The 13,509-nt window shown below is 60.1% G+C and overlaps 1 protein-coding gene across 1 annotated transcript; it reads left to right on the top strand.

The window, feature by feature from the left end:
- The first annotated feature begins 104 nt into the window (after positions 1-104).
- On the top strand, positions 105-4,706 carry IL12RB1 (interleukin 12 receptor subunit beta 1). The gene is made up of 15 exons (XM_056512705.1): positions 105-484; positions 836-953; positions 1,033-1,199; positions 1,282-1,433; positions 1,926-1,968; positions 2,098-2,208; positions 2,292-2,374; positions 2,453-2,678; positions 2,771-2,941; positions 3,021-3,122; positions 3,208-3,348; positions 3,440-3,583; positions 3,720-3,816; positions 3,898-3,979; positions 4,081-4,706. Exons 1-15 carry the CDS (start codon positions 439-441, stop codon positions 4,516-4,518), a joined length of 2,121 nt encoding a protein of 706 aa, XP_056368680.1. The 5' UTR covers positions 105-438; the 3' UTR covers positions 4,519-4,706.
- Positions 4,707-13,509: the final 8,803 nt, after the last annotated feature.

Raw genomic sequence — 13,509 nt, forward strand, 5'->3', positions numbered from 1 at the left:
AGAAACATAATGTGTGGGAAAAAAAAAAAAAAAAAAAAAAAAAAAAAAAAAAGGAACAAACCACCCACCAAAAACCCCAAGACTCATCTTTCGCTTACCTTGCGCTTCTCCTGTGCCGGGGCACGTGGCGCGGCCGGGACATGCGGTGGGACAGGGCTGGCCTCATCCCGGCAGCCGTGCCGGCAAAAAACGGGGATATTTTGGTTGCTTTCTCTTTTGTTTTTGGTAAAAGTGGGGCATGCACTCACGTCTAGGGCTCTGCCCTGCCTGGGAACGGCACACTGTCAGCAGAAGAGGAAACCCCAAGCGCGGGAAGCTGCGCTGAGCACCGGGGCTGCCGGCACGCCCGAGAGGGGCACCCGGGGGTGCCGGGGGACTGGGGGGCAGCCAGGAAGGGCAGCGGAGCACGGATCCGCTGCGGGACAGCCCGGCTGGGCCATGCTGGGGTGGCTGCTGGCGGCGCTGGCGGCGCTGGCGCAGGGCGGTAAGTGCTCCTGCGGTGCTGGGAGATGAGAGATAACTTCAGAAGACTTTCAATGAATGATTCGGGGGTGATAAGACCTGGGGAGCTCCCAGAGAGAGATGGAGATACTCACCCAAAACCACAGGGACGGAGTAAAAATGCTGAATCCCCGCTGGCAGCGAGTGGCACCGGCCAGCGCCGCATCACCGGGGAAGGGGAACACGAGGGGCTTGGGGTGACAATCGCCGGTACAGCTGCTCTGATTCCCCATTTGAGCAGCATGGCAAGCACTGCTCATGGCACCACTGCTCCCTCCACGCGCGGGATGGGGTTTGGGATGCAGGAGCCTCCAGCCACTGCCCTGTCCCGCAGGCGCCGTGGCAGCCCACGACATCTCCTGCTGGAAGAAATGCGGCACCCCCAAGCTTTTGCACTGCTCCTGGCCGCCCCTCGGCCCCGCCGGCAACACCTCCTACGTCCTGAACCTCTGGTGAGTTGGGACAGTGCCGCGGGGAGGGGGAGCCCACGGGATGTGCCCGGATCTCACCCTGCGCCCGCTCCCTCCCCAGCTCTGAGAAGCGCAGTCAGTGCCGCCGGTTCGAGGTGGGCGCGGTGACCAACTACAGCCTCCCGCATGGCACAGTGTTCATCTTGGAGAACACCACGGCCTGGGTGGAGGCACGCTGGGGGGACCAGGTCCACAGGACCCCCAACCACACCCTTTACAGCAAGGCTGGTGAGTGCCCCAGGGACCAGGCTGGCAGCCAACACCGGCCCTAAAATCTGCCAGACCACCCAAAAACGCCTCATCTTTCCAGTCAAACTGGATCCACCTCCTAGTGAGATGCCCTTCTCCAAGATTGGTGGCCAGCTGAGAGTGCAATTGCCAAAGCTACGGTGCTACGGCTTGGAGCAGCCGCCACAGCATGAGGCTCGCTTCTGGAGGGTGGGAAACAGCAGCTGGACACAGGTAAAAACTGCACACAGGTAAAAACTCTGTTTGCTGGAGCTGGCAGTGACTGACAGGACAGTCAGGAGCACCACAGCAGCCCAGGGAGTGTGGGGGCTCAGTGATGTCACTGTCCCCCCCAAACCCAGCTGTGTCCCATCTGCTTCTCTGCGTTATCGGCTCTGCCTTGTCCTCTGGCCGTGGGATCCTGCTGCTGCCCATAACAGGATTCTCAGGGATTACACAGACAAAACCCCAGATTATACTAATGACGACAACAGATCAAATCCGGATGCTTGTCCCCAGTGAAGCTCTCACAGCTGGGGACCCCTCATCCCTCTCAGTTGCTGCTGGGAGGGTCCCAGAATTGAGGGGACCGCTGACCACCGTGTCCCCTGCACTGTTTGGCTCTCCCAGCCCTGGGGATGGTTTGGGATCACAGGGCAGCACTGATGTCCCAGTAAAGCACTGGTTTTACTGGGTGGGTGTCTTCATGCTTGGTTCTCTCTGCAGGTGACATGTCAGACTGTGATGGTGACAGGTGGAGATGTCTCAGGTTGGTTTGTCCTGTGGGGTTGTTGGGACAAGCATCTCCCGGGGGTGCTCCTCAGCCAGCAGCCTGTGATGGCCAAAAGTCGGGGAAAGGAGGGGTCACCCCCCAGCTGACCCTGCCCCCCCTCTCTAGTGACCTGTGCCCTGGGGGTCAATGGCTCCTTCGTGGTCCAGCTCCGGCGCAAGTCTCCCCACTGGAGCAGCTACTGGAGTGACTGGAGCAGCAACATCTCTGTTCCCGAGGGTGAGGAAGAGGAGAGGAGCCTGGTCAGATCCCAACAGCTCCCAAAAATACTGATGGCTCAGTCAGGCTTGTTCCTCCTGCAGAAATCCTATGGAGCCCAGTGCTGAGCTATCACCTGGGCAAACTGGGGAGAGATGGGCAGCGGGTGCTGAGGTTGAGCTGGCAGGTACAGTGGCATCCCCGGGGGCCCTCCTGCATGTCCCCCACAATTTAATCCCCTGAGTCACCCCCTTTTCCTCCCCAGCCAGTCCTCAAGGAGCAGAGGAATGTCACCTACAAGCTGGACGTCCACATGTTGGCATGTGGCTGTGCAGAGTCAGATGAGGAGGAATCCGTGGAGCTGGACTGGGAGGAGACAGAGCACAACCTCACCCTCTCCGGGGCGGAATACGAAATCCTGCTGACCGCGGTCAACGCCGCGGGGCCGGGGCCGGCGCGGCAGCTCCGTGTGCCGGCAGAGCAGCGAGAGGGTACCTGCCCCTCTAGAAATGCTGAGCTCCCCTGGCAGCCCTCAGGGCGTTATTTCTTCCATCTACCCCGATTATCCCCTGTTTCATCCCAGATCTCAGCTTCAAAGAGATCAGAGTGGCCGGAGGCGCCGTGACCGCGCAGTGGGAAGCGCCGGTCCCTGGCGATGCTTTCTGCTTCGAGCAGCAGACGCTGCCAGGGCCTCCGAAACAGGGAGTCTGCATCCAGCAGGAATTCCCTGCCAACAGCAGCCACGTGCAGAGAGGCAAGGGAGCCCCCCAAGCCCCCCGCTGTCCCCCCAGCCGGGGGCAGAGGGTGTAAACAGAGCCCCGATTGCTCCGCAGGAGCGCTGGGAGCGCCGGGCTGTCACCGCCTGGCCGTGCACGGCCGGGACGAGGAGCGCGGCTGGGCCACCTTCGCCCTGTGGCACCGCTACCACAGCAACGGTGCGTGTGCGAGCACGGGGCACCCGCGCCTGCCTTCACTCCATAGGGGCTCTCCTGAAATAATCCCCCGCGTTTTTGCACGCAGATTCGCTGTCCGTGCCCATCAACATCAGCAGCGGAGATGTCGCAGCTGTCCTGCAGTGGACACCGTCCCCACGTGCCGCCTGTCCCGGCGCGCTGGCCAAGTACCTCATCTGCCACTCGGCCGAGGGGGACAACGAGACCTGTGAGTGGGGCTCCCCATCCCAGTGGGGCTGGAGGAGAGTCTGCCCCCAGGCAGCCGCCAGACTGCCCCACGTTCCGTTTTGTTTGCCCAGACAGTGAAGTGAATGCCACGGCATCAAACTACACCCTCCAAAACCTCCAGCCTGGCACAGCCTACAGGGTGGGTGTGTGGGAGGTGCCAGAGGACAGCGAGGGGACCTGCAGGGCTTGGTGGCGCTTCCAGACCAAGGCGCTGGGTAATGGCTGAGACCTCGTGCCCTCCCCACTCCCCATGGGGTGTTCTCTCCGCTGTGTGCTCGCCCTCACCCCAAGACGTCTCCTGTGTCCCTGTTGGGGGCAGGGATGTCACCACCCAGCCATGCCTATCCCCAGGTCCCCAGGGAGCAGTGTGGACAGGCAATCTGAAGTACCTGAGCATCTCGCTTGGTCTCCCCGCCGCAGCGGCCATTTACCACCTGACCAAAAAGAGGTGACGGAGCACCCTCGTCCCCAGAGCCGCTCAGGCCACCCCCACCATTACCCACCCCCTCACCTACCGCTCCCTCCCCAGGGTTGGCCGCCTCCTCTTCCCACCCCTTCCCAAGCCCGTGGGCACCAAAGCCATCCAGTTCTCGGCCGCCGAGATGAGCCAGGTGAGGTGTAAGGTGCAGGAGGGGGCAGATCCCACAGCCCCAAACGCCCATGGCACAGCCCTGGCACGGGATATCCCACCCCAAATCCACCCAACCCTTAGGGCCAGCCCCGCAGAGGCCTCCTGGAACCCTCGGAGAGGTTCAGCCCAGCCGAGCTGCTGCTGACGGAGCCGAACCCCAGCGAGGAGACGACAGACACGGGCACTCAGACTGCGGTGCCACCGCCCGATGTGGCACAGCCCGGCCCCGCGCTGGAGCAGCCGGCGGCAGTGGCGGTGACCCCGCCGGGCTGTGCGGACGAGCTGCCCTTCGCCTACCGCAGGCAGGACATGCTGAGCCCGCTGGGATCGCCATCCTCCGGCAGCACCAGCTGCAGCGGGCACCCACCCGCAGAGGAGGAGGAGGAAGAGAAGGAGGAGGAGGGAAGGCAAGGGCTGCACCAGCCGCTGATCCCCATTGCCCTGCTCATCTCCGACAAACCCATTATCATCAGGGATGGGGAAGGATGGGATCCCTCGCCGCAGAAATCGGTGCCGTAGCCGTCGCCAGGCGGGAGCAGCGGGGCTGGACGGCAGGAAGGGCACGGGGGTGTCCCACGGAATGCGGAGTGGCTGTGTGGGATGCTGAGTGCCCAGTCCGTGGGTGGCACCGGCACTTTCAGAGGTTTTCTGGTTTCCAGGACACGGAAGGCGATGACTCTGGATGCAGCATTGCACCGGGACAAGTTTTGGCCACGCAATTTGCAGCCTCAACCTGTCCCCGGCGATGAAACCCGAGCGAAAGCGGCTGCAGAGTCTGGCCAGGACCGAGGGTATTTCCATGCCTGGATTGGGAAGAGAGGCAGAGCTCCATCCCAGCCGGCTGCTACCTCTGGAACCAGTATCCTGGTGGGGATGCAAAAAGCCCCAGCATCAAACACCAACTACCTGCAAAAAAAAAAAAAAAAAAAAAAAAAAAAAAAAACAGATTTCAAAAAAATAAATTAAAAAAAAATCAAATAACTGCACAAAGCAGCAGGGCTGAGATGGTTTTTCCTCGCCTGACCCGAGCAGATTACAGCAAACACTTAGAGCCGAGGTTCAGCCCACGGCACTGTGGAGGATGCAGCCAGGCAGCCGGGACGGGGGTGATCCATGGGGCCCCCCCAGCCCCTTCCCGTGGGGCCACGCCGCCGCCTCGGGCCTTATCTGGGACAGCACTGGAGATGAAAAGCAATTTGTGGTTTTGTCTGCCTGGCGCGGCGATGTTTACTTGCTGAGAGAGCAAAAAACCAACCTTAAAAACCTAAAAGCTACGTGAGTTTAGTAACACGGGGAAATCCAGGTGCAGCAGCGGCGTCTCAGCCACTGACACTCGCGACACTGACACTTGGCTGCTGCTCTTGGCTCCACTCGTGTCTTGCAAAGTATTTCGCTCAAACTGCGCTCGCAGCAGCGGCACCCGCGGGCGGAAACCGCGGCGGTGCCGAGCGCAGCCTCACCCCGGGCTCGGCCAGGCTGGGGCGGGGTGGGTTTATGGCCATTCCCAGCGCTCCAGGGATGAGGAGGCTGCGGGGCTGCGGCTCATCCCGATGGGCACACGCGGGTCCCATCACCGTGTCCGGCCCCGCGCGTCCAGCCCGGCTCCGCCGCCGGTGGAGCCACGAGGTGGCACCAGCCCCACGTCCCCAGGGCGATCCCGATCCTCTCGGCAGAGCGAATCCACCGCTCCCTCCCTGTGTGTGCCAGGAGTGTGTCAGTGCCTGTGCCCGGCCCCTGTGCCCCGCAGCTTTGCCTCTCCAGCCCCCCAAAATCCCTGGGGTTCGGCTGGAGGGGGAAGGTCTGGCACCCTGCCACACAGAAGCCCAGAGCAGAGATCAGATTTAGGGATTTTGTTGGGGTTTGAGCGGTGCCAGGCTCACTTCAGAGCACACCAGGCACACGTGGAGGAAGTATCTGGTTACGGGCACACTCGGGTTTCAGCCCCGTCCCTGTTTACAGCCGGTTTGGGGGGTCAGGGCCACAGGGAAAGCGCTGAGGGTCACTGAGAGCTCAGCACGGTTGGGTGGCAGCAGTAAACACAGCCAGAGCTGGTGCCAGTTAATCATTCCAGCTTGTGGAATAATATCACAGCAGGACAGCCAGGCCTGGCCCCTGCCTTAAAAACACTCTGGGCAGGGAGGGGACACCAGACCCCCCTCACTGTCCCCATGGGGTCACTCTCAGGGACCCATCCCATCCATGGTGCCACTCACATCCCCTCTGACACCTCAGGGATGGATGGCCCTGTCCCCACCAGTGGCTCTGCCCCCACATGTGCCCCAGGCTGGGCAGTGCTCTGCCAGGAGCACGGTGCCATGTGGAGCCACAGACGTGCTGGGGAAAACTAATCAAGCCAGGCTTGCCAATTAGTGCTAGTGAGCAGCTCAGGACTTGCTAATTAGTTTAAATTTCACAGGACTGGTTTCCAAATGAGTCCCCAGGCACCATGCTGAGCTTGGTGACCCAAGGACAGCTGCCAGGATATGACCTTGCCTGCCCCTCTAGCCCAGCACAGCACCCATTCGTGCCACAGGGCAGTGGTTAGGCCTGGCAAGAGCCACTGCCACCCACAGCCTGAGGACAGCTCATTACACCCAGCAGGGACTCATTACACCAAAGGGGAACTCCTTCCAGGACAGCTCTGGGACAAGAAGCCAAAATCCATCCCAGAAGGGAAGACAAAGGTCAGCCCAGTGCCATTAGTCACTCCATGGAGTCTCCTGTTCATACCCAACGGTGCCAGCACTGCCCACACACCACTGGCTGCAATGTCATCTGCTGGCATGAGTGTGGAGCATCCTGCCCTAAAGGGGAAAACCCCTATTCTCCCAATTCTCATGGGTCCCTGTGCTCTGTCCCCAAAAGCAAAGGGCACTGGGGACATGTGCACACGGATTGACCTGGCTCCACTTGCTCTTGTGGAGTGGAAAATTCAGCAGTGCATCCCAAGGAAGCAGGTGGGGCAGCCAGAAGGAGCTGCAGGGAGGTGGTGGCAGCCTGAGGGTTTGCTCTTGGCTCTGATTTTATAGAACCACAGGACTGGAGGTTGGAAAAGCCCTCTAAGCTCATCTAGTCCAACTACCAACCCAGCACTGCCAAGCCCACCACTAACCCATGTCCCCAAGTGCCACAGCCACACAGCTTTTAAATCCCTCCAGGGCTGGTGACTCCACCACTGCCCAGGGCAGCCTGCTTGACAATCACTTCCATGAAGAAATTTTTCTTAATAACCAACCTAAACGCCTCCTGGTGTGACTTGAAGGCATTTCCTTCTTGTTTTGGGGGATGAGATCTCAGATATAGAACATACAATAGCCAGAGGGGTTTGCACAGCCCTATCAGCATCAGCCCTTGGGGGGTTGGAGCCTCTGTAGAAGGAGAGGCCCATCCCTGCAGGCCCAGACTGATATTTTAACACCAGATTACGATGTTTTGCTCCCAGGTTGAGAAGTCTAACCTGTTTTCCAGTCTTGGGGAAACAGCTCTGCAGAGCCACAGCCTGGTCACAACTCTGCAACCCCCTCCCTCATTCATCCATCCCCTTTCCCAGCCCCTTCCCTCATCCATGCATCCCTCCCCCAGCCCTTTCCCTGCACCCAGCACCATTTCCTGCTCCTAAACCCCATCCTGGAGAAGAGCTGGTGCCAGTGAGAGGTTTGAGCCCAGCCTGACCACCAGCCATGGCCGGGAGCAGGATTATTTGCTGGGCAAAAAGCCATCGCTGCCACCACCTCCACAATGCCACCCGCTGCCAGGCAGATTAGGTGACTTAATCCCTAAGCAAACAAACTGATCCCTGGGATTTTTTTATTATCATTATATTCTAAGCAGAATTCAAGGGCTGCAGACAGCTCATCTCATCCACCTCCCAAGAACTGCAAAGCTCCCCTGGGCAGGATACCTGGCAGTTCCCTGTGGTAGGAAATCTCTGCAGATGGGGAATTGGGGCTTTTCCTCCCTAAAAAAGTCTTCTGAGATTCTTCTACCCCCAAAAAACCCCAAGAATTGCTGGTACAGACAGCCCAGTGGGGAAGGGGCTGCAGTGCCCACAGCTGGACAGCTGGACACATGTGGACAGACAGCCTCCAGCTACAGCTGGGCTCAGCTTGTTTTGAAAGTCACGGGTATTTCAGCGCCCGCGTTTTGCAACCATTCGGTGTCACAACAACAACAACAACTCGGTTCTACTTCGCAAACAGGCCCCGGGGCCGCCCCGGCTCTTTCCTGCTCACGTCAGCTGCAGCAGCCTCACCCGGGCTCGGCTATTTCCAAACCCAGCCTCGGAAAACGGCTCGAAGCAGCAGCGAAAGTGAATATTTCATCTTCCCCCCCCCCCGCCGCCCCGCACCGAGAGGGGCTCGGAGCTGCCCTCGGGCCGGCGCTGGATGCTCAGATCACTGCAAACCCCGCCGGGGTGCTGCGAGCCCCAGCACGCCAGCCGGGAGAAGTTGAAAAACCATCTTCTCCCTGCCCGGAACAGCCGCCCCATGGCAGGAAGCGTTTTCTTCCCTGCAGTTCGAATGTTCTCGGATGGCTGCTCGCAGCCCCAGGGGCAGCTCAGCCCCTGGCACGGCCGGAGCTTTCCAGGCTTTGGCAGCTCTGCAAAGCGACAGCTATTGAATTATGGTGGTATTTTTTTGGTTTTTTTTTTTTTTTATTTCAACGGAAACTTTATAATAATAGTAAAAGAAATCATAAACTCAGGGTGTCGGGAGGCGGGCGGCCGCCTCCGTGCGCTCCCCTGGGTATCGGGAGATCGGGAAGGGGAGGACGCTGCGCCCTTATCGCCACACGCCTTCCCTGCCCCCTTGGCAGCGGAGCCGGCCAGAGGTTTTGCAGCATAAACATATTTTGCTCAAGCAGACGGTCAGAGTTGAGCTAAGGACAACTCGATAACCAGAGAGCCCCCAAAAAATCGCCTTTTCCCAGCAGCCTCCCCCCATCTGTCTCATCCCAGCAAGGCGCCAGCCCAGCTTTGCAGCGATAAACACAGGACCAAGAGCAACCCCCCTTCTCGCAGATCCGCTCCCAGGGTGTTTACCAGCTCTGTGCAGGCAGATTGACTCTCCCTCATTTTTTCACACGCCAAAACCGCCGGGAAAGCGGAGGGAACCGGCTCGAGCCCCTCCGGGACCGGCCGGCAGCGCCGCACCGCCCTCCCCACCGGCACTGCCCGGCGCAGCCACCTCCAACCAGCCGGGACCCCCCGGGCTATCGCTGCCCCCATCGCTGGGCCGGGATGCGGTGGCATTTACACAGCTGCTCAGCAGGAAAATCCCTCTCCCTGCTCCACATAACCCCTCGCGCTTAAAGATAACGCCTTCAGGCTTGCTAAAGAGGCTGGGAAATGGGAGGGGGTCCATTGCAGGTGCTGGAGATGTGTGCGCATCCCTGCGAGCTGGCTCGGACCCTTCTTCTACTCCCAAACCGAGCTTGGTCTGGTTTATTTGTTTGTTTGCTTGTTCTTTGTTTTGTTTTGGTTTTGTTGAAATCAATTCAAATTTCCTGCTTCTTGCAGGGTGATAGGGAGTTAAAAAGGAGCACAACCCGGTTTCTGAAGACTTTGAGGTCGGGGCTTGGGCGGGATCAGAGCCGTGGGGTTTGACAAGGCTGCCCCATCAGTGCCGAGGTGACAACTGTGTCCCCACCGACACCCAGAGCAGCTCACCAGTGACCGGGGTGCCCCTCGCTCCTCCCTGGTGCCACACGAACAAGGTTTTATCTGCGGGGTCAGGGATGTCACCGTGCCACATCCCCCCGGGCACGGCGGGGGCCGCGCACCCACCCGGGGCTGGACGGGGACTTTTCTAGGATTTGTAGGAGGGACAAACCCAGCCGGGGCGGGGAGCGGCGCCGGGAGCAAAGTCCCGTCGCGCCACATCGGTGGCACAGGGCACGGCCGTGTCACCCGCAGGTGCCAGCCCGTCCCCGCGCGTGGCGTGGGAGCCGTGCCCCGTCCCCAGCTGTGCGGGCGCTGTCCCCACGCTCCCTGTTTGTGTGCCAACACATCACGTGCCGCCGCTGTATGACCCGGGAGGGGAGGACTTTTTTTCTTTTAAGTGTTGTTGTTTTGGTTTTTTTTTTTTTTTTAACAAAGCCAAAATATTTGCGTCCCCACGAGGACGGCTCTGGGTCACTGAGCATGGCTCGCCACACTGGGGTCCTGGCAGGAGAGGGGACACCCGGCTCCGTGAGGAGGCTCCGGTGCCGGCGGCTCCATCCCTGGCGCGGTCCCCAGTGTTTATACATAGACATGTTTGTGCGCGGCACCGGCCCCTTCCTCGCTCCCAAACAACTGGAGGAAAGTCAAAAAGTCACAAAAATTTTCCATTGCCCGAGGAGGGGAGAGAGCGAGGAGTGACTGTGCAAGGGACCGGGCAGTGCCAACAGCGAGGGACCCCAAATGCGGGCTCAGACCCGAAAAAACAAATGGCTAGTTTTGATATAGTGAATAAAGGTGCAAGTTTGCTGCAAAGACAACACCGGCAGCACCGATGACCATCGGGGTTTGTGGGGTGTCCCGGTGATGTCACCATGCTGCTGGCACGATGCTCACAGGAGACGGGACGTGTGGCACGTGCAACACGGTCATCCAGCTACTCCACACCCGTGTTTTAGCATTAAAAAAAACTGGTTTGGAATAAAAAAATCCTGCGGTTTCTCTGCAGGTTTTCCCCGCAGCCGGAGGGGCTCGCTGCCCGCACTAGGCTGGGGAAAAGCTGCGATTCCTGTCGAGCAGGAGGGAAAAGCCCCGGCGCAGCGATGCGGGGACTTTGCCTGCGGTTTCCGTGGGCGGGAGCAGCTCCGGCAAACAGGCGGCTGAGTCAGCGGGCGGAGGGCGATGCCGCCCCGGCATGTCGGGGTGCACGGCTGCTTCCCGCAGCTCTGGCAGAGCTCTGCCGCACGAACGGGAGACTCAGAGTCCCCGACCCCAAAAATGCTGCCAGGACCGAGCCCTGGAGCTTCTGAGGCTGGAGCAAACCCAAAGCAAGGCCTGGTGCTCAGGGACCCTGTAAGTCGGGCTGGGCAGGTCCCCGTGCCCCTCTGTCAGCACCGACTGCTGCCCCCCAGGCTGCGAGTGCTGCGAGCCCAGCATCCCACCGGTGCAAAGATGCTGAATTTGGGCGGTGCCTGAACCCCGACAGAGCGGGGCACTCCGCTTCGGCCAAAATCTGAAGTTATCATCACCGCCCGTGCCCCCTGCAAACAGATCAGCCCCCAGTGGTGCCCCTCGGCAGGTTCTGGGGTGAGCTGCACCCCGCAGGGCCCAGCCCAGCTGGGATGGGGGAAGGCGGTGCTTGTTTTGGGAGCTGGACGGGCGCCCGGGCCGGAGGCAGCAGCGGCGCAGTTAATCCCAACCTTCGCAGGGCTGCGCCAGCCCCGGCACATTCTGTCCCTGCCATAAGCTTCGCGTGTCACCGTCCCCCCGCCACCGACCCCCAGGCCACAGGACAGCAGCCTCAGCTGCGGGCTGGGGCCACCGGATGGCACCGAGCATCCTCCGGCGTCGGGCAGGGCTGGGGGAAGGGGGAGCCCCCCAAAATGCTGCAGAAAGGGGCCGCAGGACCGGGGTGTCCCAGCATCCTGCAGTGGGGAGAGGGTTCTCAGCAGCCCTGAGGCCCAGGCAAAGGGGTCCCACAATTCTGGGACTAAAAAACAAAAATGACAGGCTAGAGGAGCAGAGCAGGGGCTGGAGGTGTGTTTCCGTGCCCCTCGCAAAGAGCAGATTCTGACGGATGGTCTGGGCAGCATTTTCCAGCGCACGGGGCCAAGAGCTATAAATAATCGCGGCACTGTACTTGCATCACGCGCCTGCTGCCCGGGGTCGGGTCTCGGTGCTGCCGCAGGGCACGGGGCCGTTCCGGCTCAGCAGACCCCCGGGGAGCCCAAATCCCCCGTGCCAATAAACCTGGAACAGCCCGGGCTGTTCAATCAGGACTTTGGAGCCGGGGCAGATAAACAACAGAAGGTTGGAGGCAGCACTGCCAGCAGTTGTGAAAGCACTGCCTGGAAGGGTCTGCACCGTGCCCTGGCTCCAAATGTCCAGAAGAGGTATTTTTAGCCCCCCCAGGGTTCGGGATTCAGGAGTGCAGCCCTTTCCTGGAAGGAGCCCCAGCTTGGCCATGCCCTCCCAATCTCTCTGCGCTACTGCCCGACTGTACGAGAAGAACCTGGAGGCGTTCACAAGAATCCCGGCTGGAGAGATCGGTCCCACAGGCTCGGGGTTCCCCGGCCGGGCACGGCCTGTCCCCGTCACCGTGTGACGCGGGTGCACAGAAAGACGCAGCGCGACGGGCACGGGGTGCGGGGCGCTCGCCTCCCCCCCTGCCCGGGGAATAAACATCTCCTTGTGCAGCCGGGGCAGATGATCCGGGGCTGACCAGCAGCCCCCGGCTATCCCCGCTGCTCGGCGTTTGCCGGCACAGAATGGCTCCTTGTGCCAGGCTGGAGCTGGCAGGGACCAGCCTGGTCACAGGGCTGCCTTCGGGGCCATCTTCACCTGCGGGGTGCAGCGCTGGGCTTTGTGTCCCCTTTGATGTCACCAAAAAACCCTCAAGAGGCCACGGCTGCTGCTGCCAGCGGCAGATCCAGACATGATCCCCCCCAAACGGGGATGCAAACAAATTCCCTGCGAGGCGGTTAATCCTCCCCCGGGAAAAATTAATCAGAGCACCAGGGATGCCAAATAAAAAGCAGATTTGAATAAAGGTTGCAGGAGCACCAGGTTCTCACAGGCAAGCACAGGGCCAAGTTCTCTCCCCTGGCCCAGGGCAGGAGCACGTGCTCTGACACAGCTGCAGGGCTGAGCAGCTCAGCAAATAAAAAAAATAAATAAAGAGGGGAGGGGGGGAAATCACATTCCAGTGGCAGTATTTTTAAGCAGCACAGTCCGTGCAAGAGAAAACTAATGCCCTGATTCAAACCCTGCCCTGCATGCACTCAGATTTGCCATGCCCAACAGAGATGTGGAGCACAGAAATGCTGTGAAAAACCAAATTCCAGCCCAAGGAAGCAGGTGAAGCAGGCTCCCTGCTCTTCCCACATGTCAGCAGCTCCCAGCCAACACAACATGGGGCTGATCCCAACCCTCCTTGGGACTGGCTGAGCCAACACAGGAGTGTCCCAGCTCCCAGCCGGACCTGCTGGGTCTGTGCCAGGCTTCTGGCATGGAGGAAAATGTGTCTGTCCTCAAGGAGCCTGGCCACAAACAGGAAGCAAAAGTGGAAAAATACAACAGGTTTACTTGCAGCCCTGCATCCCAAGTAATGGGAAAAAATGCCAAATCTGCACAGATGTAGAGGAGCTGGAGGCTCAAGGGACCAATGCTGTGGGAAGCAGTGCTGGCCGAGTGACCCAGTTAATCCCAGTACAGGACTGGGAACAGGGTGGAGCTGGGTGCCTGCAGGGCTGTGAAGAGAGAGTAGGGAGCAATCCCACATCCCAACAGCCACAGCATGGCTCCAGACTACAGGAAGCAGAAAGAGGAACAGAAAACTATCCAGGCAACAG

Source organism: Oenanthe melanoleuca, chromosome 28 (assembly GCF_029582105.1).
Source record: "Oenanthe melanoleuca isolate GR-GAL-2019-014 chromosome 28, OMel1.0, whole genome shotgun sequence".
NCBI classification, from domain to species: domain Eukaryota; kingdom Metazoa; phylum Chordata; class Aves; order Passeriformes; family Muscicapidae; genus Oenanthe; species Oenanthe melanoleuca.